General features: G+C 51.9%; 1 protein-coding gene across 4 annotated transcripts; it reads left to right on the forward strand.

Moving 5' to 3' along the window:
* The first annotated feature begins 1,069 nt into the window (after positions 1–1,069).
* MFN2 (mitofusin 2) lies at positions 1,070–26,486 on the forward strand. Of its 4 annotated transcripts, XM_017643259.3 has the most exons (20): positions 1,070–1,208; positions 2,418–2,556; positions 2,957–3,041; positions 6,635–6,813; positions 10,256–10,391; positions 13,148–13,310; positions 13,987–14,111; positions 14,772–14,880; positions 14,990–15,097; positions 16,186–16,339; positions 16,573–16,640; positions 16,783–16,904; positions 18,286–18,412; positions 18,830–18,934; positions 19,207–19,309; positions 19,765–19,985; positions 20,269–20,424; positions 21,852–22,048; positions 22,923–23,057; positions 24,425–26,486. In XM_017643259.3, exons 4-20 carry the CDS (start codon positions 6,639–6,641, stop codon positions 24,492–24,494), a joined length of 2,274 nt encoding a protein of 757 aa, XP_017498748.1. In that variant the 5' UTR covers positions 1,070–1,208; positions 2,418–2,556; positions 2,957–3,041; positions 6,635–6,638; the 3' UTR covers positions 24,495–26,486. The 4 variants fall into 4 exon arrangements, with proteins under 4 accessions (XP_017498748.1, XP_017498746.1, XP_017498747.1 ...); XM_017643257.3 differs by lacking the exon at positions 2,957–3,041 and having other exon boundaries at positions 1,071–1,208; XM_017643258.3 differs by lacking the exon at positions 2,957–3,041 and having other exon boundaries at positions 1,087–1,208; positions 2,422–2,556.

Genomic DNA, 26,486 nt, shown 5'->3' on the forward strand with positions numbered 1-26,486 from the left:
GCCTCATAAATTCAGGGATTTTAATGGAGGCTTCCTTAACTAAGTATGATTGATTAAAGCATTGGCCATTAGTGGTCAAGTTAATCTCCAGCCCCTCTCTCCTCCCAGGAGGTTGAGGAGATGGGGCAGAAAACTCCAACCCTCTTATAATAGTGTTGGTTCCTCTGGCAACCAGCCCCCATCTTCAGGGACTTGCCAAAAGTCACCTCATTCCATGAACTCAGGTGTTGTTGAAAGGGGCCTGTTAGGAATAATAAAAGACACCCATTTCACAAGAACAGTGGATGAAGACCAAATGTGTATTTATTATAAACCACAGTATCAGAGCAGGCCACACATGTCATTTTAGATTTTTTAGTAGACACATTTTAAACAGTTAAAAAAAATCACTACTCATAATTAATACAAAAATATTGAGATCCTTTACATTCATTTCTCATTCTAAGGCTTGCCATACGACTCAGTTCGCACTCACCACCTCTCAGGCGGGGCCACATGCGACTGGTGGCCAAGGTATGGAGAACGCAGATCTGGGATCTTCCTGCTGCTTACTGCTGAGTCCGAGGGCCTGGTACAGGAGGCCCGGTGAGCTGCAGGAATCTTCCAGCTGGGCCTCTGGGACTGTTGTGAAGCTTAAATAAAATGATGCATGTTTGGTATCCATTCAGAGACTCGCTATTCTTCCTCATAAATCAATTGAAGGGCAGGCCCACGCAAGCTTCTTGTCTTCCTCTTGAGAGCGCTTCTCTAACCTGACAAAACTCAAGCCTGGGTTCAAAGCTGGCTGGGGCCTCGGGGTCAGCCCCTGGGGCAACAGGAGAAAGCAGAACCTCTCACCCACACCCTTGTTTTCTTTGCCTCTAGACAGCTCGAGGCCCCGCCCACACCGGTCCTGACGCTTTGCGGTGGGACTACAGCTCCCATGATGCAGCAGGAGTCCCTCGTCCACGTCATAGGCTTGGGACGCCTAGGCGGCTAAGCACCGCGCCGAGACGCCTCTCCAGGCGTTGAATCGACGGACCCCTGACCCATAAGAAGTACTGGGCCGGACCGGTTGAGCTCGGACTCTACCGGCTCTCTGGAGCCACAGCGGCAAACCGGCGGCGACTGGTGACGTTCGCGTCCTCGCTCCTCCCGCCTCTCCCTGGGGTGGCGCTCTCTGGTGACGTTGGAGGGATGATGGCCGCCGCGAGGCCCGGAAGGTGAAGGTGAGAGGGCGAGCGCACCGCGGTGGTGGGGACCGGCCTGGCCCTGCGAATCTTGAGCGGGCCGGCCTAGACCGGTGGGACGCTGGGGCTCCTGAGTCTCGGGATCCGGGCAGGCGGGCGTTTCCACACTCCGGCTTGCCGCGTGCCCTCCGCTGCCCTGAGAGGAGGGGGCGGGACGCGGGCTTGCGGACTGGGAGTGGGGTCCCCCGGGGCCTCCTCGTCCCCGTCTTCTCAGCCTTCAGGGCCACGTTGCACCCCTGCCCTTCCCCCGTCTGTTATCCAGTCTATATTTGCCAGCATTTACTCAGCACATAGGTACGCACATTCATGACCACAGAGCCCTGCCCTTCCCTCCCCCACTTTGGGCACTTACTGCCTGCAGCCTTGTGCAGTTGTCTATCTACTTGTTTGACTTCTCACCGGGCGGTAAGCCGCTTGAGGAGAGGAGCTGTTTTTTTACCCATCTCTAGCTGTAGCACCCAGCACACACCGAGAAAGCACACACAACATGCCAAAGAATTAGCTGTTTAGATGCATGAAGGTATTCTCTGTTGTAATCCTTCGTTGCCCATTTTCTTTAATGTCTCTTATCATCTCTCTTTTGCGCTCTGATTATTGCCCTTCCGACCCCCACCAAGGGTGGAGTAAGGCGGCTCCAGGAAGTGGCAAGCAAGTGTACTTTGGAGTCAAAGGGAGGTGATACCTGTGATACCTCAGTTCCCAGCTTGGCTTCTCTTAACTAGCAGTCTAGAAATATTTTAAGTATTCCAAGCCTCTGTTTTCCCCATAGAATTGAAAATTAAGTAAGATATTTTACAGCATCTGTCACATAGGCTTTCAGTAAGTACCCCTTCTTTTCCTCATCCTCCCCCTCCCCCTGTCTTCCCGTCTCTAGTCCTTAGTCCACAGCCCTCAAGCCTGGTGCTTGTCCTGGTTTCCCCCTCCTCTCACCCCCTCTGGATGCGCCTTTTACCAGATCCTCTGTTGCCACCAGCACGTGGCTGAACACGTGTTCGTGCACACCCAGGATTGGCTTCACACTTCTGTGTTGTTTTTTTTCCCCCAGGGCATTTCCTCGCTCCCACCCCAATACCTCAATGAGTAAGCTTCCTCAGGGATGAGTTTGTTTGGCTTTAAACCTGATTAGACATGTTTTGCATACCAGGTTTTTGCTGCGTGTTGACACGTCCCTTTTTCTTTCCAACTAAGTCAGAATTCGTGGAGTCAGCGTAATCAGTAGCCAACCTCAACGGAGACAGGACAGAGGAGAACTCAAATTCTTTTCATCTTTTTGACTCCTGCCATGTCCATGATGCCCACCCTCTGAAGGTCACTTACCATCCGAAAAGTAAGTGATGGCTGTGACATCTGGCACTTGGATCTTGCCTGAGAGGAGAGGGGTGTGTGCTCTGCTGGCCATCCAGTGGCAGGTCTCTTGGATGGGGTCATCTTTGCACAGAGCCAGAGTTTTCCAACCTATGTGGGAAAAAAAACTGTATGTCTTTTCTGCTTTATGGAGGATTTCACTGATTGCTGAGAGAGACTGTTTTAAAGGTTGACATTTCAGAAACTGGCTGGAAGCTCTGGGCTCCCTGAAGCATTAGGCTCTCTCTCCCTTGTTTGTTCTCTGCTGTGCTGGCCCTTCCTTCTCCCTCTCTGTCCAGCAGACGTTGGCTCCTTTTCACAGCTCTTCCAAGAGTCTACTCTGCCCCCTTTACCCTGTATACTCTTTTGTTTCAATTTCTCAGCTTCTCCTCTGTTCCAGTTGTGCCAGCAGACGATCCGTGGATCCATTTTATTTTCCCTGCTAGGAGTTGCTGTGCATAAAACTGGGTAAGGAGGTGGTGTGGATTCTGGGACTGTGCTTGGGATCCAAACACACCTTGCAGTGCTGTTTGCTACTGCCCTCTCTATATTCAAGACACCTAATCCTCCACAACTGATGGCCTAGGTCGAGGCAAAGCTTGGAGTGCTATAGCAGTTTAATTTTAAAATTGGATTTGGTTCTGATCTTAGGTGCATTTTTTGGGTTGGAGTGGGAGACTATCAGGATGAATGAGCCTTTTTCCGAAGTGTGATCCCGAGGATTTAAAAAATCCTTGCATAGAAGAAGGGTTTCATCACATACATTTATGAAATGCTGCATTAAACACAGTTAAACTCGTTTCTTTAAGCATCTTTGCTGTGCTCATGTGCTTCAGTAGAGGTGACTAGCATATAGTGTTTTACAAATTGATTTTACTATGGAATCCTTTTGACATGGAACATTGGGTGCCGTGGACTTCTAAGGACCACACTTTGGGAAATGCTGGCTGTAAAACTATCTGAAACCATGACCTCAAGAACACTTCTCAGTAGGCACAAGTTTGAAGCAGGTCGCTTAATCCGTAGCTGATTTAGGAGCTGGACTCTGGCCCAGCTCTGCCTAGGGGACTGGCCCCACAGGCCTGCGGTGAGCTCTGCAGTGAAGTGGGGACTATCAGAGCTTTCCAGAGGAGGAACAGGAACCCAGCTGCTTCCCGCCACTCTGAAAGGATGGGAAGCCAGCAGGCGAAGCCCCAAGACAGTGGGAGCCTTATTTTGGCTCATGTGCGTGTATTTTGTAACTTTGGTCTCATTACGCACATTAAATAAAGTGTCCAGGTTGCTGTTTGGAAGGATTAAATCCTGGAATCTGAAAGGTTTGTTCAACTCTCTTGATTTCACTGAGCTCCAAATATTAATAGACGCTTAGCCAAAGGCTGCTTTTTAAGAAAAAAGTAGATTTGTGTGTTCCAGGGATGGAAGCATAAGAAAGTACTCCACCCAAGGGGCATTCACTAACTGAAACCATGTTTCTCAGCAGTGGAAGAGGAAAGTAGAAGTGGAAGTAGGTCATTTGCTTTGTGTCAGAGACTGGCTTTCTAGAAGCTCATAGATTAGACAGACAGTGTGAGTAAAAAAACCGGAAGTCTGATTCAGTTGCATGTCCTCCATGGAGATGTCAGTACAGCTTCACAGAGGGGATGGTACTGTGGTCGGGTCTTAAGCACAGCAGGAGTGCGCAAAATGGGTGAGAAAGGAGAGAGGATTCCAGACTGAAAGCAGCATGGGCAACACAATCATGCAATCTCAGCTTGAGAATTTGCAGCCAGAGAGAAATCAGTTTGGAGGGTTTGGTGGTAGGTTCCACGAGAGGTTTGGGGCACGCAGCTGGAGGCTGGGGAACTGTGAGGCAGGTCAGCTCCTCAACCAGCTGAACTCCAAGCAGACTTGTAACCTTGAACCGCAAAGCTTTTACTAGTGTGTGTGCCTTGAATCTTGCACTTACCAAACACTAATGCTTTTGGTTTCATACCATTGTCTTGCAAACAATGACCAGAACTTGAAAGCACTTGTTTCTAAAAGCCCAGCTGATTTCAGTGTAGTTGCTGCCTGCAAGCAGGTCACTTCTGGGGCTGCACTGCCAGTCCTCCCTGCAGAGCGGACCTGTTACCTCCATCCCCATGGCGATGGTGAGGGAGCTGCGGGTGTTCTGGGGTGGCCTCGCCCTTCCCTGCAGGCTGGGTGTTGGAGGAGAAGGCCGCCCTGGTCTCGCTGGTGGAGTTTGTCGTTGTTGTGCTTCATAACACCTAAAGCCCCCTTTGAGCTTGTGCTGTGTCCCCCTGAGTCTTCTCACAGTCCGTGTCATGCTTGTTGTACACGCGAGGAGTCCAAGGCTCTAAGGTTAAAGAAGTCACTCCAGTGAGCACAGCCTGGAAGTAATACAATCACGATTTGAATCCGCCCCTTATTCCAGAATCCATCACCTGTGACGCTCCATGGGGCCCCGTCGCAGACCCTTTTCTTTCAGTGGCTTTCCTCCTCTGGTTGCATGCATCCCTTCTCTGAGAGCCGTACCTGCTGGATCTTGGGAACCCTGATTCAGTGCACGCTCCTTTTCTGCTTTAGAGGAGCCAGTAGTATTCTCTTCCAGGTTCCCCTTCTTAGAGCCCTGCCATCTTGTTTAAGCCCCTGACACGTGGCCTCCACACTAAGACACTCATACTCAAAGTTGTGGTGTTTTGCTGAGGAGGAAGGTAGAGATGGACAGACAGTCGCTCCTCTCTCCTCTCTGCTCAGAACTCATCAACATCACAAAATAATGTGTAGGTTTAGGCCAAACCTGTGCGTTTCCATTTCCCTGTGGGTCTGTCTGTCTTTCTGCCTACTCTGGGATAGTTGGTTCCTAAGAGCCAGTTTTCCGTTATTATGCACTTTTTCTGAATGTTCTCTCTGCCCTTGGGAAGGTTCTCATATATGTTAACTCGTGAGCACTGGCTTCTCGATTTCCAGATCGAGCGAGTGCTGGGTTGGGTGGGGAGCGGGTGGTGCTGTGATCAGGGCAGCTGGGAGGGAGCGGCCGGCAAGAATTTGGTGGGTGTTGGGGAGGGTGGAACTGGACGCACACAGCTGTCCTCAGAGGGGCCTTTTCCATTTGACCCAGGATCTAAGGGCTCTGCCGGGGAAGTAGCTCTGTGCATGGTGGGAACTCTGAGGAGTGGCCCACTTTGGGAACCGGCGATTCCCAGCCACATTTGGCTACTACCTTCTTTGGTTTACTTGCCTCTTTTGACTTTGAACAAAGATCTCTAGAACTTGGGAGTGAAGCCTCAGAGCCCCTAACTTACTATTGCTATGTGAAAAAAATTAGGTACAAAGATGTACATGTGGTCAAGAGCAAGAGAGCTACCCCAGCAAAAGGACGGTAGTGCTGGTCACAGATGGCCGCGGTTAGGGATTTTGCCCTTTAGTTTCCATATTTTCTACAGGATGTACATTGGTAACGTAAGAGACCAATAAATGTTTTTTAAGTAAGTTGTAGAAGCAGACGTCTCTCATTTGAGGATCACCCTTCCTTGTCCACCGCCCTCACTGTCACCAAAAACAAAATTTTAAAAAACAAAACCTGTTAGGAATTAGGGCCATTGGGACCTGACCAGCAGAGTGGTCAGGGGACGGTGGTGGGAGTCACTGATCTTGAAGATCACTTTGTTTTCACTGCTTTCAACATGCAGTGCTTTTTCTACATGTTGTAGAATGTATAGGAAATGTGAGATTTTGTCGCACTCTTGCCTATGTCTAAGAGGACAGCTTCTCTGTGTGTCACCAGTGGGAAAGGCAGGGCCTGTCACTGTTCAGCAGGAAAGGAACAGCTAGCACAAGGCGCTGGCTCCACGTGTCTGTGCCCACACCGTGTGGCAGGGAGACAGGCCCGGATGCCCTCAGTGGTCCCCTCCTCCTTGGGAGACACTGGTTCTGTCTCATCGTCCCTGATCTAGCCCTGGAGGGCCCATGTTCTTGATGGACCCTGGTCCCAGATGCCCCGGCTGCAGCCTGCAAATGCCCCAAGCAGAACATCCCGAGCTGGGCGTTCCTGGGTTGGCTTATGTCATCTTCTCTTGCAGCGCAATGTCCCTGCTCTTCTCTCGATGCAACTCCATTGTCACGGTCAAGAAGGATAAGAGACACATGGCTGAGGTGAATGCTTCCCCACTCAAGCACTTTGTCACTGCCAAGAAGAAGATCAATGGCATTTTTGAGCAGCTGGGAGCCTACATCCAGGAGAGTGCCACCTTCCTTGAAGGTGAGAAAGGCAATCTGCTCAGCTAGGCCCACTTGTGTCAGTCTTGCTGTTTAGGTGGCAGGATTTGGGGGTGGGACGGTATGGTCCGGCTCTCGGGGAGCTCATGCCCAGACGTCTGGTCCCTGTCAGCAGTGCTGTGCTCTCGGGGTGGTGTGGAGTTGGGCTCTCGGGAGATTGGGCCAGGAAAACAAGGCCGCTGTCATTTAAGAAGCCTGCGTGTCTGTTTCATTTGATCACGAGGGGTAGGTGAATCTTATCCCCATCTGAAAGACAAGCAGATTGAGGTTTTGAGAATTGTTTGGTGACCTTGTAAATGACCCAGTAGGGCTTTAGGGTGTCTCTTACTTCAAAGCCCAGGTGTTCTCCTTGACCCAGTTCTGGCCACCAGTAATGCCAGGTACCATCTGGGTGTTGGTCGTCCCTGACCAGGGTGTTTCTCACTGATATTTTTAGACAACAGGACTATGAATAGGAAACCTCCGTCACCAGCACCTTTTCCACTAGTTACTAATTTGGGCCCAACCGCTAGTCCCTGCTCTGTCAGCAGAGAAGGGCAGGTTCCCAGGGCCTCACTTGGTCTGAGTGCCAGCCCAGCCCTTTGCTTTCTCAGGCTCCCTCTCCAGAAGGCACACCTTGGCTCGGGTACTGGGCTTGTCAGTGAAGACCCAGGAGCTGAGTGCTACCTGCCCTTGGTTTCCTCATTTGTGAAATAGGGGCTCAGGTGAGACCAGGGGTTTTCGGAGTCTAGTGTGCAGACCCTAGAAGTTGAGTGGAAATGCCCTGGACACACACTTCTCTCTACTGTGCTTTTCACTAGACTGACTTGGCTTCTGGTTGGTTTACATGTCAGGCTGCTTCTTAAGGCTCTTTTTAAAGAAAGGGACTGTACGCAGTACTGTGGATGTTTGTGTCCCCCCCAAATTCACATGTTGGAATCCTAAGGCCCGGTGTGGTGGTGTGAAGGTGGGGCCTTTGGGAGGTGCTTAGATCGTGAGGGTGGAGCCCTGATGAATGAGATTAGTGTTCTTCTAAAAGACCCCTAGCCCCCTTCTGCCATGTGGGGATGCAGCGAGAGGTCTGTGACCGGGAAGAGGGCCCTTGCCCAGTCAGACTGGCACCCTGATCTGAGCCACCAGCATTGTGAGTAACTCATTTCTGTTACGTGTGAACCACGCGGCGTGTGGTGTTTTGTTACAGCAGTCCACACAGACTAAGACTAAGGAAAGTCTATGTATGCCCTGCCCTTAGCATGTGCCTGATGCAAAACGAGGTATTCCCTAAGTATTTGTTAAATTTAAATATCTGAATTTTAAAGTTATAATCCTGTAGTTGAAGTTATTCCAGCTCAGCACCTGTTTGCTCAGCAGTGGTTCTGGTGTGCATGGCACTGTGCATGCAAAGGTGGGGCACACCAGAGCCCAGACTGACCCTGCGTGATGCTCTGAGTCACTTACTCAGGTGGTCCTGTGGACAAACGTGTGCTAATGAAGGTGTTCAAGTGATAGCATCAGGAACAGGTATTTTGATTTCTCTCTTTGTAAAAAATATGAGGCCTTTCTTATTGGTGGACTGGAAGGGAAAGGCCTGGAGTGATCCTGAGATTGTTTGGGATTGCCCAGGCTAGGAGAGGGGATGGCGACCACCCTGGGACTGTTCTCTAAAGGGCAGGTAATGAGAGCTTTTTGACTTACTGACTGTTTCCTTTAAATGTAGCCACATGCTTGAGAGCCAGCTTCCCCCGGGGTACCCTCCACAGGCCGCAAGTATGCACCCACAACAGGGATGGGTTCTGGCGGGTCTGAGGCAGGGGCAGCCAGCAGACCTGGGGGCCTTGTTGGTTTGGTCACTTTCCGCACAGCACCAGCTGCAGGGGAAACTCACTGGGCAGTCTCTGATACAATTGCCATGCTCTGGGTGCTGTGGGGGTGCTCTCAGGGACGGGACCTGTCAGCCCGGTGGTTCTCAAGTGTCTTAGTCCGTTTGGGCTTCTGTGACAGAAATACCAGAGGCTCATGAACAACAAATGTATTTCTCACAGTTTTGGAGGCTGGGAAGTCCAAGGTCAAGACACCAGCAGATTGGGTGTCTAGTGAGGACTGCTTCCTAGACTGATCTTTTCTCTGTAATGTCACATGTAACCACATGGCAGAAAGGGCTAGTCAGCTCTCCGGGGTCTCTTTATAAGGGCGCGAATCCCATTCATGAGGGCTCCACTGTCATGACCTAAGCACCTGCCAGAGGCCTCACCTCCATATACCATCATGCCATTTACCATCACGTGGGGGGCCATAAACAGTCTGCTGCACTCAGAGTGCATTAAGCAGTGCCAGGTGTGCATCTGCTCACCAGCCTACTCTGCTGCAAGTACTAGGTGGGGCAGGAGCAGGATCTTGCTCAGATGCTCCCATCTGTCAAAATTTGTTACCTATCTTCCTGTCAAGGGCACTGGGAAAAAGCAGTGCAGTGGTCCCCAACATTGCACACCTACCGAGCGCTGGGTGCTGGGATCACTTGGTAGGTGGTGCGCACAGGTGAGCCCCTTGGCTACACTATGTTGAGATACGATCTATGATGGGAGAAGTATGGGGGCTGTAATGGGGAGCACAAACAAGGGGTCCTGGCTCAGGTGGGGGGTCAGAGAAGGCTTTCCGGGGGCTGTGCAGTCCAGGCAAGATCTGAGGCTAAGTGGGAATGAGCCAGGGTCCCCCAAGGCAGTGCATCAGTTCTCCGGAGTGGGAGGAGGGGATCTGCAGCCCCGAGCGAAGCCCAGAGTAATGACGAGGTGGTGTGCTGCGGTGGGGATGTGGAATGTGAGTCAGGGCCTGGCAGGAGCCTCGGCTGAGGCAGCAATGGAGCCAGATTACAAGGGGGCCTCATGGAGGGGGCAGGGTGCTTAAGAGCTCGGACTCTGGAGCCAGGCTGCCTGGTCCCAGTCCCGGTTCTGCCAAGTTATTAACAGTGGCAGGTAATTGATGAAGGATTAAATTAAACTGTTTGAAAAGTCATCAGAGTGTGATATGTAGTGAGAACTTTGAAAGCACTCATTAAGTAAAGTAAAAATGACTTACGTAAGTGGTAGCAGTTGTTCCTGCCACCACTCTTGGCCGTTCTTGTGGTGTAATTCATTTAGTCCTCGCAGCAGTTGCATATGGAACTTCTTCTGTCTGTTTAATGGGAGAGGAAACTAAGACCCAGTAGGGTTCACTTGGCTGAGGTCACAAAGCCAAAAAGAGGGAAGAACCACCACTTCCTTGCACTGGAACGCAGGCGGCCTTGCTCCCGAGCCCAGTTCTTAACTCTGCTCAGTGGCCCCCCAGTGGGGAGCCGGCTCTTGGGGCCAGCGACGGCAGGGGGCTGTGGTGGCGGACTCCACCCCCTCCAAGACTTGTGACTGTGGAGCTCCTTGGACCATGTGCTGACCCATTTTCAATCTCCACCCCAGACACCCACAGGAACGCGGAACTGGACCCGGTTACAACGGAAGAACAGGTTCTGGATGTCAGAAGTTACCTGTCCAAAGTGAGGGGCATCAGCGAGGTGCTGGCTCGGCGGCACATGAAAGTGGCTTTTTTCGGCCGGTGAGTCTAAGCCTTCGCAGCTTCTTTCTTCCCAGCTGGGCAGGCGGAGGGACTTTGCAGAATCGCAGCCTGAGCACTCTAGGGCTGGGAGCAGCCAGCATGCCTCAGTTCGTTGCTCTGCTTCTTATTTTTATTTTTAATTGTAGTAAAATACACATAAAATTTACTATCATAACCATTCTCAAATGTATAGATCACTAGTTTTACGTGCATTCACATTGTTGTGCAGCCATCACCACCAACCATCTCTAGAACTCCTTCATCTTGCAAAGCAAACTATTAACTCCCCGGTCACTTCTTCTCCCTGCCCCTGTCAACCACCGTTCTTCAGCCACCTAGGGACTTTGTGTCTCTATGAATGTGGCTACTCCAGGGAGCTCATATAAGTGGAATCATACACCACTTGTCTTTTGTGACTGGCTTATTTCACTTGGCCTAATGTCCTCAAGGTTCATCCGTGTTGTAGCTTGTGTCAGAACCCCATTTTAAGGCTGAATGATACTCCACTGTATGTCTGTAACATACCTTCTTTATTCATTCATCCATAATAGACACTTGGGTGGCTTTCATTTTCTGGCTCTTGTGACTAATGCTGCTGAGAACGTATGTATAGAAATGTCTGTTTGAGACCCTACTTTCAGTTCTTTTGGATATATACCCACCCAGAAGTAGAATTACTGGATCCTGTGGTGATTGTATTTTTAATCTTTTGAGGACCACAGTATTGTTTGCCATAGGCCCTCCCTGAAGCCCTCCCACCTTCTGGGCTGCACCGTTTTATATTCCCACCAGCAGTGTATAGGGGTTCCAGTCTCTCCACATCCTTCCAACACTTGTTTTCTGTGTCTTTGATAGTATCCATCCTGATGGGTGTGAGTTGATGCCTCATTGTGGTTTTGGTTTGCATTTCCCTCATTAGTGCTGGTGAACATCTTTTCATTTGCTCATTGGCCATTTGTGTATCTTTGGAGAAATGTCTATTCAAGTCCTTTGCCCATTTTTAAATCGTGTGGTTAGTTTTTTTTCTGTTTAGTTGTAGGAGTTCTTTATATATTCTGGATATTGATCCCCTATCATATATGTGATTTTTAGTATTTTCTCCCATTCTATGGGTTGCCTGTTCACTCTGACAATGTCCTTTGATGCACAGAAGTTTTTTATTTTGATATAGTCCAGTTTATCTATTTATACTTTTGGGTGGCATATATAAGAAATTGCCAGATCCAGCGTCTCTAGGCTTTCCGCTTGTTTTCTTCTACAAGTTTGTTGTTCTCACCGTCAGATCTCCTTGTCCCACTCTGAGGCCTGGTCGGCACCTCTGGAAGGTTGTCCAGCCACCACGCAGTTCTCCATTCTCGGCAGGTTCCCATTTCTGTGACTTCAATTTGAACTCAGTTCTGATTCTGTCACCTAGAGGCTGCATCAGATCCTGCAGGTTAAGGGCTCAGTCCCACCAGACCTCTCCTACCTCAGACTGCATTTGGAAACTTGTGCTTCTGACTGACTGGCTGTGAATCAGAGGTTCCCATGACCTCCTCTGGTTTGACTGATTGGCTAGAGTGGCTCACATACCTCAGGGACACGTTTATTGGCTTATTATAAAGGATGTTATAAAGGACGCAGATGAGTAGCCAGATGAAGAGGTCCGAGAGGGTCCCGAGCACAGGGGCTTCTGTCCCCATGGAGCTGGGGGTGCAGCTGTGGATGCCTCATACCCCTGAAGCTCACTGTCCCTCTTTGTTCAAGAGTTTTTATGGAGCTTAAACCACGCCCCCCTCCCTTTCCCCAGAGGGCAGTGGGCAGGGCTGACAGGTCCAACCCTCTAATCTTTCTGGTGACTAGTCCCATCCTGAGGCTGTCTAAGGGCCTCAGCGTAGCAAAGGCAGGTGTGCCCCAAAGGGCTCCTGTAAATGACACATTCCCTTCACTCAGGGAATCCTAAGAGTTTTAGGAGCTCTATGCCAGAAACTGGGGACAAAGGCCAAATATAAAAAAATTTATATTTAACACCTTTAAAAAAATTAAAATCCAATATAGGAAAAAAGGCCACCACCCAGACAGGTTGGATGCCGTGCTCACAGTGGTAGCCTGAGGAACAGGCCGTCTGGCTTGAGTCCTGCCCCTGATGACCCATGGCGCTCAGCTCCTTGGGGCTGTCATCTCGTCGCCGTCGCCTCACCCTCACCTTGGTGAGCTGGCAGGCCAGAGCAGATGGGTGTGCCAAGGAGAGCCGGTCCCGAGACCCGGAATGTAGAGAAGAGGTGCCGAGGCAGCAGCACTCCAGTCCCTCCCCACCGCTGGCGGGTTCAGCTGGGGCTGGCAGGGTGGGGTGCGTGGGTGAGGAGCCGCAGATGAGGGAAGAGCAGCCGACTGGGCCCTTTGTGGAGACCCGGGGACATCGGGTCACTCAGCTGAGGTTACCTACACAGAGCAAGACACCCCTGTGGGTGAGCCAGTGTTACAAGCAGAAGGGAGCGTTTCCTTCAGAGAAAGTGGTCTCCGTGGCCGTGGGCTTCCTCAGGCACGTGAAGGGCCCACTGCGGGAGCCCCTCACAGATGAGTTTGCGGTGATGAGCCTGGAGCAGGCACGGAGGTGTTTATCCATCCGTGTTCATCAACACACACCCACTCTGCCTGTCTGGGCACTGGTGTCAGTGCAGAGAACAGGACTTTGGCCTTCCAGGCTGGTTAACTTCATCATCAAAGCCCAGAACTCAGATGTCGGCAGCTTCACTGACAGCCACCATCTCCCGTAGGACGAGCAATGGCAAGAGCACCGTGATCAATGCTATGCTCTGGGACAAAGTTCTGCCCTCTGGGATCGGCCACACCACCAATTGCTTCCTGCGGGTGGAGGGCACAGATGGCCACGAGGCCTTCCTCCTCACGGAGGGCTCAGAGGAGAAGAGGAGCGTCAAGGTAAGGGGGCTGTGGCGGGGACCATGCTGGGGGTGGCATGCAGCCTGGCTTTTTGCTCTGGGCACACTGGCAGATCAAGTCTGGGCTTAGAGCAACCAGCACACCATTGTGACAGGACCGACAGCCCTCTAAGGAGAGGGTGGTGCCCTGTGGTGGGTACAGAAGCCCCCAGCTAGCCTGGATGTCCAGAGGTGGCAGGAGTTTGGGGAGGGTCTGAAACCTGGAGTGCAGAGGCCTCCTGTATTGCCAAGCAAGCCATCTGACCTTTCTCTTTGCTGTGAAGAAATGATGTGCCTGTTTTTTTTTTTTTTTATGTTCTTTCCAGAAACGGAGTCCTGAATTTGCTCTGTGATTCTGACATATCAGCTAGGGGCTTGCACATTTTTTTTTTTTCTGTGAGTCAGTTGCATTCTTGTTTGGAGCCAGATGCTCATTTTGATTCATAAGGACTTAATGCAGAATAACCTCAGCTGTAGGACAACCTCCAAGAAAGAAGGTTAAACGAGTGAAGAATAGTTGGTTCTTATTGGCATCTCCTAGCTCTTGACTGTGTGAAAGTAAAAGGGGTAGCGATCGGGCAGCAGTCTCGGGCTGCTGTGCCAAGCCAGGCAGCACAGGGAGTCTAGCTGGCAGCTCTTCCTCAGCCCTGCTCTTCTTTTCCCTCCTCCACCGTCAGACTGTGAACCAGTTGGCCCATGCCCTCCACCAGGACGAGCAGCTGCATGCTGGCAGCCTGGTGAGTGTAATGTGGCCCAACTCCAAGTGCCCACTTCTGAAGGATGACCTCGTGTTGATGGACAGGTAAGAGAGAAGGTGCCTCCCTAGGATGTCCAGACTGGGAGGGCACCATGTTTCTATTTCTGGGTCGTCCAGGCCAGGGTCCCCCATGTTTGGTGGTTGCTCTGTGCTTAAGGGTGCTGCCTTTCAAACTGGCTCAGCCAAATCCTCCTTCCTCTTGAATTTCCCCGAGGGTCTAGTTATTGTGTCCATTGGCATCAGTGCCTGAAGGTGTCCCAGTGGTAGTTTGTGAAGAGGGATAGAAGGAGTGTCAAAATTGGGACGGTTTTCATCCTCAACCCAATGCCCAGTGTTCGTGTGGGGGTGGGGCCCATGTTGCATGTGATTCGTCCTGAACACTCGGCTTCTGCTTTGTGGACAGTTATAACTGTACCAAGCAGTATGGTACTGTAGTGCCCACTAGCTTCCCATAAATGCAGCCTTTGCCCTAACTATATATCCCCAAGGTAAAGTCACAAATCATTACGTTGTTATAAAAGTGACAGATGGATGTGACAGAAACCTTCAGACAGTCTGGAAGGATACAACATGAGAGACAAAACTCCATCCAAAACGACCTCTGTAGATTTCTGCTGTGCCTGGCTGACTCAGGTCTCTTGAAGGCAGGGAGGATAGGGCTCATAGTCTGTGTGCCTGATGGTGGGTTACTGCTGTCCCCTTTAGCCCTGGCATCGATGTCACCACAGAGCTGGACAGCTGGATTGACAAGTTTTGCCTGGATGCGGATGTGTTTGTGCTGGTGGCTAACTCGGAGTCCACCCTGATGCAGACGGTACCCCTTTCCAGCCTTTTCCCGCACTCCTAGGATGTCTGTGCGGATGGGTGACAGGGCCTTGGCCGGCATAGCCACTCCCCCACAGAGGCCTTTCCCTCTCGCGCAGGAAAAGCAATTCTTCCACAAGGTGAGCGAGCGCCTGTCTCGCCCGAACATCTTCATCCTGAACAACCGCTGGGATGCGTCTGCCTCGGAGCCTGAGTACATGGAGGAGGTTGGTGCCCCTTTACTAAGCATTTTGGGGGGTGCCACCCCACACCCACCTGGGGCTCTTCCTGCACACGGAGGCTCCATCAGGTTTGTGACTTCCCAGAATGGATTTCATCACCAGAGATTTCCCAAGTGTCCATGCACTCGCTGTGGTGTCTTCTGATGGCTGTAAAAACCCTCCCTTCACATCTCCCTGTTCACGTCCCTGGGTCCCTCCACTCACAAGCCTTGCATCCAGATCTGCAAAATGTCCCCACCACGCTCCCTGCATCCTCGTTTAGGGCCAGTGCTCACTTTAGTTCGTTCATAAAGGGTTAATCATTATAGAGCAGGCTCAGCTTTCGGAAGACATCCAAGAAAGAAACTGGAAAGAGGAACGAGGAATACTGGTTCTTATAGACAACTCATAATTCTTTACTCTTTATGTGTGAAGTGAAAGAAAAAGGAGTAACAGATAAGCAACATGGGATGATAAGGTGTGCTGTCCGCAGGCTGATACTGGCCAGGGTGACTGGTAAATTCTTCAAGCCTCCTGGGAAATTCCTCACCTGTCTCATGGATCTAAGAAGTAGTTGTTGAGAGGATGGAATCTGTTAACATTGAGAAAAGCGCCTGTCACGTGGCAGCTGTCCACAGGAGGCTGTTGCCGTTTTTAAGTTCTGCGGTAGTCTTAGGACTTGAGGCTAGAAGGGATTTTCAGGTGGTATCCACTCACTTTGTAAATGAGGTCCTGGAATCAGTACAGAGCCCAGGTTTAGGTTTTTTGACCCCCAGTTTCTTTCCTTCTGGGGTACCAAAGAAGGGCTGGTAAGAGGCAGTTTGAGGTATGTTTAAGCATTTTTGTTTATTTATGCATAAGACGTCTTTGGCAGCTGTACCCCAAGAAACCCCCATGGCATTACTTCTGCGGAGCCTGGTGGTCAGACAGCAGGGATGGTGGGAGATGGTTGCCCTCTTTGTACCTTGGAATACCAAGTCACATGAATATAGTCCCTGTTTCCTGACCAGGGGCAGTTGGAGGCTGTGGGCTCTGTGAGGAGGGGCCCACACGCCTCTGCCACCTGGTCACACACACCATCTGCTTGGGTCCAGGTGCGGCGACAGCACATGGAGCGCTGTACGAGCTTCCTGGTGGATGAGCTGGGCGTGGTGGATCGCGGCCAGGCTGGAGACCGCATCTTCTTTGTGTCTGCCAAGGAGGTGCTCAACGCCAGGATCCAGAAGGCCCAGGGCATGCCCGAAGGAGGTGAGGATGGAACAGACTCCTTCCTTTCCCCTCGTGTTTGAGACATTTGCTCTTGGGCCCAGTCAGCTGGTAGGAAACAGCCCTGAGAAGGAGCTGGTACGAAGCTTCGAGTGGGTCGCTCTGTGCTGTCCAGCCAGTGTTGAGCCAAGTGCCCAGAGTTGGTTGGCTTTGGGGGATTGCATTTTCCTGTGCGGACAAGTTATTTTCCGACTAAGGTGGTGCAATTCTCCTAGGGGGCGCTCTTGCAGAAGGCTTTCAAGTGAGGATGTTTGAGTTTCAGAATTTTGAGAGGAGATTTGAGGTGAGTCTTTTGATTCTGGTATCTAAGGGTCTGCACCTCCCTACCTCTCCCAGCCCTGTCCCTGGCAGTGAAGGCCAGAGCCTGGCCCGAGACCGGTGGCCCCTGGTGTCCTCTGCCTCCCTCAGAACCTCTTCTGTTCCAGGAGTGCATCTCCCAGTCGGCGGTGAAGACCAAGTTTGAGCAGCATACCGTGCGGGCCAAGCAGATCGCAGAGGCAGTTCGGCTCATCATGGACTCTCTGCACATCGCGGCACAGGAGCAGCGGTAAGAACGAGACGTGGACGGGTGGAGGGGAGTGCCAGGCAGTGATCGCTGACCCTTTGCCTGGGGAATGGGCCCAGGCTTAGAGCCCTGCATCCAGAGCTGACTCCTTGGATTCCCCCCAGGCCCTGTTAGATCCACGTGGAGCCGCCTGGCGAGGGGACACTGGGTGACTGTCTGGCCTGTCTGGCCCATGCTGTGTGGCTCTCTGTGGGGCTACCTGACGTGTTTGCGGTGGAGGCCTTGGCCCAGCCCCGCTCCGTGTCCTGCAGCCATTCTCAGGGCCAGAAGCAGAGCAGCTTTTAAAAGTAACTCTTCTTAGGAGAAATTAAGATGTAGGAGAATATGGAGAACAATACTAAAATACCTTACTTGCTTCTACCACACAGAATTGATAGTGTGCTTAATATTAAAATGAAACAGGCAAAAATGTTAAACACCCTTTGATTCGTCAGCCCCTGTCCTGGTGTCACTCAGCCTACTCAGGCAGCCACAGTCATGGGTTTGGCCTGTAATCCTGTTGTCCATTTAAAAAGCACCTTTTATGTAAATAGTGAAGAATATCACGTTGCTTTGTACAGGCTTTAAGTGCAGAAATAGTCTCACACTGTGCGTGTTGCTGCACCTTGTATTTCTTCCTGCTCAGCAGCTTTTTTGCCCTTTATCCTTGTAGGTACATGGAGTTGGAGTTTATGACTGTTCAGTGCTGTCGAGTACTCCATGGTGCATAGACCCCATTTTCCCATAGATTGATTTTTACATTTTGTTACTTTGCTATTACACACCCTCCTGCAGGGGGCACCAGTGTGTGCGTGCCCTTATGCACACTGGTGAGGCTTCCTGGGACTCATTCCTGCAGGTGGCACTGCCTCCTCTGGGGAATACACCTTGTCAGTCTCGCCCAGTTGTACTTCGTTGCTTTCTGAACATCTGAACCCACTCATAGTCCACCAGCAGGATTCGCTGCAAATCCCATTTCCCCAGCCCTTACCAATATTTCAGATGTGATTTTTGCCAAGCTTCTGGATAGGGTAATACCTCTTTTTAATTTCATTGCCCTGATCACTAGTGATGTTGAGTTCTTTTTTTTAACCTATATTAATTGGCAGAACTTGCTCTAAAACCCCTGACAACACCACCCTCTCTATCACTACCATGTCTTCCAAATTGGAAGACTTAGAGGGAGTCAGTTGGTGTTTCTCTCCCTCATGCCAGGGACGGGAAAGTTGTGCCCTGGGTATGTGCGTGAAACTGCCACAGCCCCCTGGCCTCACCGTGGCCGGGGGCACAGCTAGGGCCCACTTAGGCTCTCTGGTGTCCCCTCTCGCTCCTCTGCCTAGTTGGCTGGGGACCTGGGTCTTGTAACCAGCACCCTTTCTTTCAGGGTTTACTGTCTGGAGCTGCGAGAAGAGCGGCAGGAGCGACTGAGATTTATTGACAAACAGTTGGAGCTCTTGGCACAAGACTACAAACTGAGAATTAAGCAGATTACAGAGGAAGTTGAAAGGCAGGTGAGAAGCAGGGAGGAAGTACCGGGGGAGATTGGGACTTAAAATAGAGTCCAGGGTGCTGGAAAAGTGAGAAAACAGACCTCCTCATCTTAGGGGGCTTCTCAGCCTTCCAGAGGAAGTTGTGGCTCTGGTTCACGAATGTAGAACGTCCGAGTTGCATTGGTCCGTCCACCGTGTGACCCTGAGCAAGCTGCCCGCTGGACCTCCCTGTCCATATCTTGGATGAGTGTTTGGTTAGCCAATCTCCGACATCCTTTCTCCTGAGAAGCTTAATTCCATAGAACAGCTAAGGAAACTGCTGGTTTGAGGGGAAGGAGATGCACGCGGTCTAGCAGAACCTGTTAGGCTCTCTCTTGGTGCTGCAGAATTGAACAGTAGTCTTCCTTAATGCTTACAGCGTGCTTCCTCCTGTTCTAGGTGTCAACTGCGATGGCAGAGGAGATCAGGCGCCTCTCTGTGCTGGTGGACGAGTACCAGATGGATTTCCATCCTTCGCCAGTAGTCCTCAAGGTTTATAAGAATGTGAGTCATTAAGCAGCAGGTGCTCTGGCAGGGACCCCCTTTAAATCCTTTTGGCTACCACGTGGAATTGCCAGGCAGATACTGATTTAGCCCCTGCCAGGTGTGCAGGCCCCTCAGCTAGGAGGGGGATGAGACCTAGGTTCCACTCAGTTTTCTGAGGTCACCTGGTGGGTGTAGTCTGACCAGCTCGGATCTCCTTGTCCTTGGTTCCCCAGAAGGAACTCCTGATGCCGGGGGAATCCTGCTTTCCTTAACTTCTCTTCTGGCTGCAGGAACTACACCGCCATATAGAGGAAGGACTGGGCCGAAACATGTCTGACCGCTGCTCCACGGCCATCACCAGCTCCCTGCAAACCATGCAGCAGGAGATGATAGGTCAGTGTTGCCGAGGGACTCAGGACTGGGGCTCAGGGCTGCCTGGAGCTCAGCTTCAGAGGCAAGTCTGCGGAAAGAGTGACCTTCCCTTATCTGTCACCTTTCTGATGAGTCATCTTGATACCTTCTGATTCTGGGTATGTTATGTTCATCCACACATGGACTCAGTGAACCAACTTGTTACCACTTGGGACTCACAGGTTGAGAGCTTCGCCTGCTCCTTAAGTGCACACGAGGCATAAATGTTAGGTGTGGATCCTTGGTCTGCATATCCCTAGGGAGAGCTGGCCCGCACGCCCGAGTGACACATTCCAGCCCCACAGGCCCCCTTATCCAGGCCTGGTTTCTGGGCAGCATCCTTGGCAGTAGCTGGGTCGGCCCCCGTTCCGAGGCTTGGCCCTGGTGTGGCACAGGCCTGAGCTGATGTGCTTTCTACCCACTTCTGTCCCTAACAGACGGCTTGAAACCGCTCCTTCCTGTGTCTCTGCGGAGTCAGATAGACATGCTGGTCCCTCGGCAGTGCTTCTCCCTCAGCTATGACCTCAACTGTGACAAGCTGTGTGCTGACTTCCAGGAGGACATTGAGTTCCATTTTTCTCTCGGGTGGACCATGCTGGTGAACAGGTTCCTGGGCCCCAAGAACAGCCGCCGGGCCTTGATGGGCTACAACGACCAGGCAAGCAAAGCCCCTCACCGTGGGCATCTCACGAGGTCATTGCGCACCCCGCCTCCACACATGAGCCATTCTGAAAGAGGGTCCCCACACTGCTGACCTTTGGGCTGGCAGGTCTGTTAGGAAGCATAAATCCTTTGCTACACGCAAAGCTCACTTTCCCTCCTGAAATCGAAGAGCTAGTCTCTGTGTCCCTGTCGCAGGACTCAGCCTTGAGAATCACTGAAGGTCTGTTGAATGGGAGGCTTGCCCGGCTCTTCTTACCTCTCCTCACCTCTCTCTCCAGGTGCAGCGTCCTGTCCCCCTGACGCCAGCCAACCCCAGCATGCCTCCGCTGCCACAGGGCTCCCTCACCCAGGAAGAGCTCATGGTTTCCATGGTCACTGGCCTGGCGTCTCTGACGTCTAGAACCTCCATGGGCATTCTTGTCGTCGGAGGAGTGGTCAGTGATTAGCCCCGCTGGGGAAGGTTGGAGGTGGGGCGGGCAGGCAGGGACTGAGGGGCACCGTTCTGGTGGGCATGCCTGCCTCTCACAGTGAGCACAGCATTTTCACATTCAGCAAAGACTTCGCTGTGATCTTGTGGGCAGCTATGTAGCCTTAGCTTTTTAATGTATATTTATTGACCTATTTAAGTCTCACTTGACAAATGAGATATGTAGACAGCACCATTCCCATGTTATGGAAGAGGAAAGTTGTGGTAGGCTTGCCAAAGACATACAGCTAGGACTGAACTCTGGCCCCATCTGACCCCCGCCACCGGCCATGTTCGTTCCCCTGTAGGGCCTATACTACATGATGGGTGGGGAAGTGACCTGAGAAACTGACAGACCTGGATTCTAGAGAGGTGGTGTGACCAGGAGTTTCTCATTTGTAGGTGAGGAAATGGAGAGCAAAACTACAGGGGTTTTGTTAAGGCAAAAAGAGGCCAGCCTTTGAACCCCATCTCTCCACCTCCTCGTTTTGTCTTTTCCTTTCCAGGTGGCCTTCTTGATAACCGGGCTACTTCCATGTCCTGATAGGACACACAGCAGCCAGGCTAATTCATACCTTGAATTTTCTTGGTGATGTCGGAAGTTCTCTCTTGCATGGGCATTGAGTTGTAGATTGGTGGCAGAATGGAACTGTGACACTGTGGGCTTGTAAGACCAAGTGTGGCAGAGCCAAGGGCCCCCCCAGCCACCTCTCCTCAGACATCACACTCTCTGGTTTCTTTTCTCCTAGACCGTGGCTGGGCAGAGGGTCATTGGCTGAGACACTGACATTTGATGGCTCTGTAATGCTTTTACAGGGTCTTGTTTTACTCAGACAACCCTGTGAATTGGGCAGAAACCATTATGCCTGTTTTGGGAGGAAACAGGCATAAAGAAACTTGCTCAGGGTCACATAGCCAGGATGGTAGGCAGCACTGGAGCCCCAATTTCTGGCTGCAAGTCTAGTGCTCTTTGATTATAACCACACTGCCTTGAACCAAAGTATTACAAACCAAACCAAAAGAAGCCACCCACTGAGGAATGGTGTGCTGAATTCTACTCATCACGAGACTGGAATGTCGCTTCAGAACACGCTAGCATTTAGCTGTCAGAATTCTGTGTGCCTGGATCTGTACTTCTGGTCCTAACACCTCCCACCCGCCTCCCCTGGCCCTTTCCACCAGTCACGTCACATAGCCAACACTAAGCTTCCCTTGTTTCCAAACTAGAATGTGTCCAAAACACTGCCCTTCTGTCTCAGTGGAACCAAAGAGACATCAGAAGAGGTATTCTGAGTAGAAGCACAGGCTCCCCTGAGCTCTTGGGAAAGTTCTGGCAGTGACGGGCCAAGATGATGGGCAGAGAGGCTATACCGGCTGACCGTCATGCCTCTGCAGGTGTGGAAGGCGGTGGGCTGGCGGCTCATTGCCCTCTCCTTTGGGCTGTATGGCCTCCTGTATGTCTATGAGCGTCTGACCTGGACCACCAAGGCCAAGGAGAGGGCCTTCAAGCGCCAGTTTGTGGAGTATGCCAGCGAGAAACTGCAGCTTATCATCAGCTACACCGGCTCCAACTGCAGCCACCAGGTCCAGCAGTGAGTGGCCCCATCAGCCCCGAGGGGCTGGCACCGGCTCCAGTGGTTTGGGATGTCTCCCTAGGCTTCCTTATAACCTGGCCTGGAACCCACTGGGTCCTGAGCATCATCTGCCCTTCCATTGTGCACTGCCAGCTTTGAGGCCAGGAATGGGAAAGAGGTCTCTCCAGGGACACCTGATGTCCAGGGCTGGGATCATGGCGGCCTCTGGTCCCCCAGGGAAGGAAGACACGGGACACAGGACGTTGAAGGATGTTACTTGTAGAAGTTTTTGAAGGTTGTCTTTGAAGGGCTTGGGTTGTGGATGTAGCTTTGAAATTCTAAGCCACAGCCCTGTCTTCACAGTGTGTCTTAGGCCAGGTGGGAATCGGTTGCTTGATTTGGGTGGTGGGGGTGCATGGCTAGCTGCCTGCCTTTTATTGATATGTGGCAGGCCCTCTGCTAGGCATTTTGCACCTGATTTTTCATTTTCTCCTCCAGCCCTTTGAGGTAGGCATTGTTTTTTTTGGCGTCTCCTTTTTCAAATTGAGGAGACAAGAAGAGTAGTCACCTGTCCCCTGCCACTTGGCTGCTTAACAGTAGAGTCAGGATTTGAATCCTGGTCTCCTCTGCCCCGCTTGGGGCACGCTGCTCTGTGCTGCTGGGTCTCACTCTGTGGTGTTTGTGAATGTGTATGGTGATGGTGATGTCCATAGTCTCAGCAGAGAGTGGGTGGGGGAGACCCACGGTGGTCAAACCAGGACCGGCTCCGGGCAGAGCTTCCGGCAGGTGACAGATGGACCAGCTGCCATCCGCTCTGGGTTGGATTTAGACACTAATGATGTTCTGCAAAAGAGCTGTGTGGCCCATTTGATCCCTATCTCTCCCCACTCAGAGAACTGTCTGGGACCTTTGCTCATCTGTGCCAGCAAGTTGATGTCACCCGGGAGAACCTGGAGCAGGAAATTTCCGCCATGAACAAGAAAATTGAGGTTCTTGATTCACTTCAGAGCAAAGCAAAGCTGCTCAGGTGAGGCTGGCCTGGCAGCAGGGGCCTTGGGCACATTAAGAGCTGAGCCTCCTCTCTGTGTCTTGCCATGGTCATAACCTCTGGGGGGGATTTAATGTGCTCATGTGTTAGGTGTTTGCTGAACCCCTGCTGGGTGCCAGATACGGTGCCAGTGCTGGAGGTTCAAGATGCTCTCACTGCCCTCCAGGCACTTGCAGCCGGGGCCACAGTGGCAGCAGAGGAACCAAGCACTGTGGCTTCCCGAGGTTACAGCCCACAGGCACCTGCTCCTTAACTGCAGCAGCTCGGGCATTTGACACATGTTGTTCCACTCAGCTTCCAACATCCCTTCGGGGGCCTGTCGTCATCCCCATTTTATAAAAAGGAAAATTAGGGCCTACAGGGGTGAGGTCACCTGTCTGGGATCCCACAGTAAGTTCAAGCCTGAAGTCCAAGAGTGCTGTGGACACTGGGCCAGACCCGCCACACACTTTACTCCATTTCTGTCAGAGTCCAGGGAAGGGGTATCAGCCTTTTTACCCACAGGGAAACTGAGTAGGTGGCTGGCAACTGGCAGATCCTGAAATGGAACCCAGGTCTGCGTGAGGTCCCTGTTGAAAGTCCGAGCTTCCATCAGCAGTTTGCTGAGAGAGGATGGACGTAGGGTTCAGGAGTCCTGGGCTTTGGGCCAGGCACTTACATTGGGACAAATTGCTGAGCTTGCCTGTGTTGTGTTTTCGTCTGCAAAATGGAGTAAGATTTCAGGACACAGCCACAGAGGTGCACGTACAAGTGCTCTGCAGAAGCCCTCGGCGCAAGATAACATCAGTACACGGGGACCCCGTGCTTCCTGCCCCTGCCCCTGACGTCAGCGCCAGAGGGGGGCTGTACCAGCAGGCACAGCGCCAGTGCCCTCAGCAGCCCAGGGGGCTTTTTGTCCCTGATGTGCGGTTGTGCCTCCCGCCCACCAGCATAGGACAGCATTTTCTAGGGACACACCCCTGAGATAACTCATCACGGGGGCGTAAGTGTGCGTCTGCTGCCCGTCACACATAAGGACAGGGTACACCTGCAGAGTGCTGAGTATTGCAGCCCAACGCACTCTGACAGGAACACTGGATTCCCAGCAGTTCAGGGACCTGCCTGTGGGCCCAGGTGAAGCAAACACAGGGCTTGAGGGTCAGAAAAGCCTGGTTTTTGTCTCCACCCGATTAATCGTGTGACCGTAGGATGTTATTTCCCCTCTCTGGGCCTCATTTATCTGTAAAGTGGGGCAGTTATCAGAGGAAATGAGGCTACATGTCGAGTTTCCTTGGAACCGTGCTTGGCGCATAGTGCTGTTACCTCTGGTCAGCTGTTTCCACTACAGAATAACCATGTCTCTGCAGGAATAAGGCCGGATGGTTGGACAGCGAGCTCAACATGTTCACGCACCAGTACCTGCAGCCCAGCAGATAGTGGGAGCCGGGGCCTGCAGGGGACGGGCTGGTGCTGCCAGCTGCGTGGCCTCCAGGGCCGCTGTGTGAACGAAAGCACCCACTGTCTCATACTGTCAGGAGCCCTTCAGCGCTAGTTATCTGCCCTTCCCCGCCCCTTCACCGGCTGTTGCAGGAAGAGCTTCCAGCTCATATCCCAAAAGGAGACTTTTGTAATGACAAGCTATAGACAGCATGGTACTAAGGAGCTGAGTCTTTTCTCTGCTTTGTCAGGTCCACTTACTGAGAATCGTTTGATTGCCTGATAAGCTTGTGGGGTCTGCTAGCATTGTGTGATGCCTGGCCGGAGCCTTTAAGGGTTTCGGGCAGGCACCCCCTCCTTTAGCCATACACCCTGCCACATGCACCCAGCACACCTGCAGAGAAAGGCCACTTAGGGATGTTGGATTTTCTTCCCAGATTGCATCGGAAATAGTTCCAGGAAGGCTGGGTCTGCCCCCCGAGGACGGTGGCTTGTGCACTGGTCCAGCCCTTAAGCGTTCATGCTTCCCCCATTTGCGGAGCCTTTCAGATGTGTCTCAGTAGGCCCTGGATCTGGCTGGGGCAGGCCTTGTGCCCCAAGGGGTAAGAAAGATGCTGCAGTGGCAGCCGGAGGCAGGAGAGCAGCTTAGGGGAGAGGGTGTGTCCCGGGGCACATGCCGGCAGCGCAGTGGCCACTGCTGTGAGGAGGAGGGACTTGCTTCCCTCCTCACTGTGACCCTTGTTCTGGTTTTGGTCCTGAGTAGTCTGGTTGTATTTATTCCTGGGGAAAGCTGATTTCGTCAGATGCTTAAAGGATGTCGCAGAAGGAAAGGTGGTGGGAGAGGGGCCTCGGTGGCAGGCCGCTAGGAGAGGCGCCCAGCAGGGTGGCTGGGGAGTACGGAGTGATGCGGAGCAGGGCCCTCTGACCTCCCTCTGTAGGGGCTCGTAGGTCTTAGAGGCCACCCGACTAGCTTGATTGCATCCCTTATATACCCCTTAAGAGCCATGTTGGCAGCCCCAGCCCCATCTTGGCCCAAGCACCCTTGGCCACCAGTCCAGACACCCTCTGGACCATCTCCTGTGCTGGTAAGGCTGCCGTTGGCAGAGAGACCTTGGGAAGCGGAGCACCTTCCCCCACCCCTCCAACCCCCGAGCCTCCGGCTGACACACACGTGGCCTCAGGTTGACTTTGAGAAATGTTTCCCGTTGCTGAGTTTGGGGATTGTTACTGGTTCAAGTGGAGGCAGGTTCCTGTTTCCCAAGTGTGAGCTGTCTGGTGCCAGCAGCCCTGGGGTGACAGCCTCTGCAGCCCAGGTCAGAGAACTTCCCAGAAACCAGCAGCACCTCCCTCCAAGAAAGGTGGGGCTTGGGCAGAGACTTGGGGCCTGTCTGTCTTGGAATCTACCTGCCCTCCTGACTCAGGGAAATGAGTTGGTGGCCTCCGTTCACTGGTGGGTGGCCATGCAGGTGGCATCCTCTCCAGGTATCCATCTGTCCTTCAGAGCCTCAGTTACTCTGGTGTGTGGAACAGAGTGATGGACTTAGTCAAGGTTGGCATGCTGTGCGAGGATGTTCTCAGTTGTTCTGCCCGGCTTGGGTGGTGGTCACCTCACATGTCAGGAGGAATCAGTGTCACACACATTTCCAAATTCCAATGAATTTTGTGTTTTTTTGGGGAAAAATGATTTAGAGTAACTACACATGAATTTTTTTTTAATGTAGCCGCTGGGCAATGAATGGCATTTTGAGCTCATATATACAGTATGTTAAATGTATACCACTAAGGGGGAGATGCTTTCTGAAAGAAGTGTGGCAAAAAGCACTTGAATTTATTGCTGCTAACTCTGTTTTTATGTTCATTTGCTGGAGTTCAAGGTGTGCTTGACACTGAGTTTTTTCTCTTATGTATTTAAGGTGATATATTTGCCTCAATTACTCCTGTATCATTGCTGATAATATTGGAAACTAAAATAAAACCCAGTTGGAAACCCTT

Source organism: Manis javanica, chromosome 4, assembly GCF_040802235.1.
Source record: "Manis javanica isolate MJ-LG chromosome 4, MJ_LKY, whole genome shotgun sequence".
Taxonomy (NCBI): domain Eukaryota; kingdom Metazoa; phylum Chordata; class Mammalia; order Pholidota; family Manidae; genus Manis; species Manis javanica.

Coding starts and splice junctions, on each gene's coding strand:
- MFN2 (XM_017643259.3), top strand. CDS start 6,639: ATGTCCCTGCTCTTCTCTCGATGCAACTCCATTGTCACGGTCAAGAAG. Junction 16,340..16,572: donor CCAGGGCATGCCCGAAGGAG/GTGAGGATGGAA, acceptor CAATTCTCCTAG/GGGGCGCTCTTGCAGAAGGC. Junction 18,935..19,206: donor TCCTCAAGGTTTATAAGAAT/GTGAGTCATTAA, acceptor TTCTGGCTGCAG/GAACTACACCGCCATATAGA.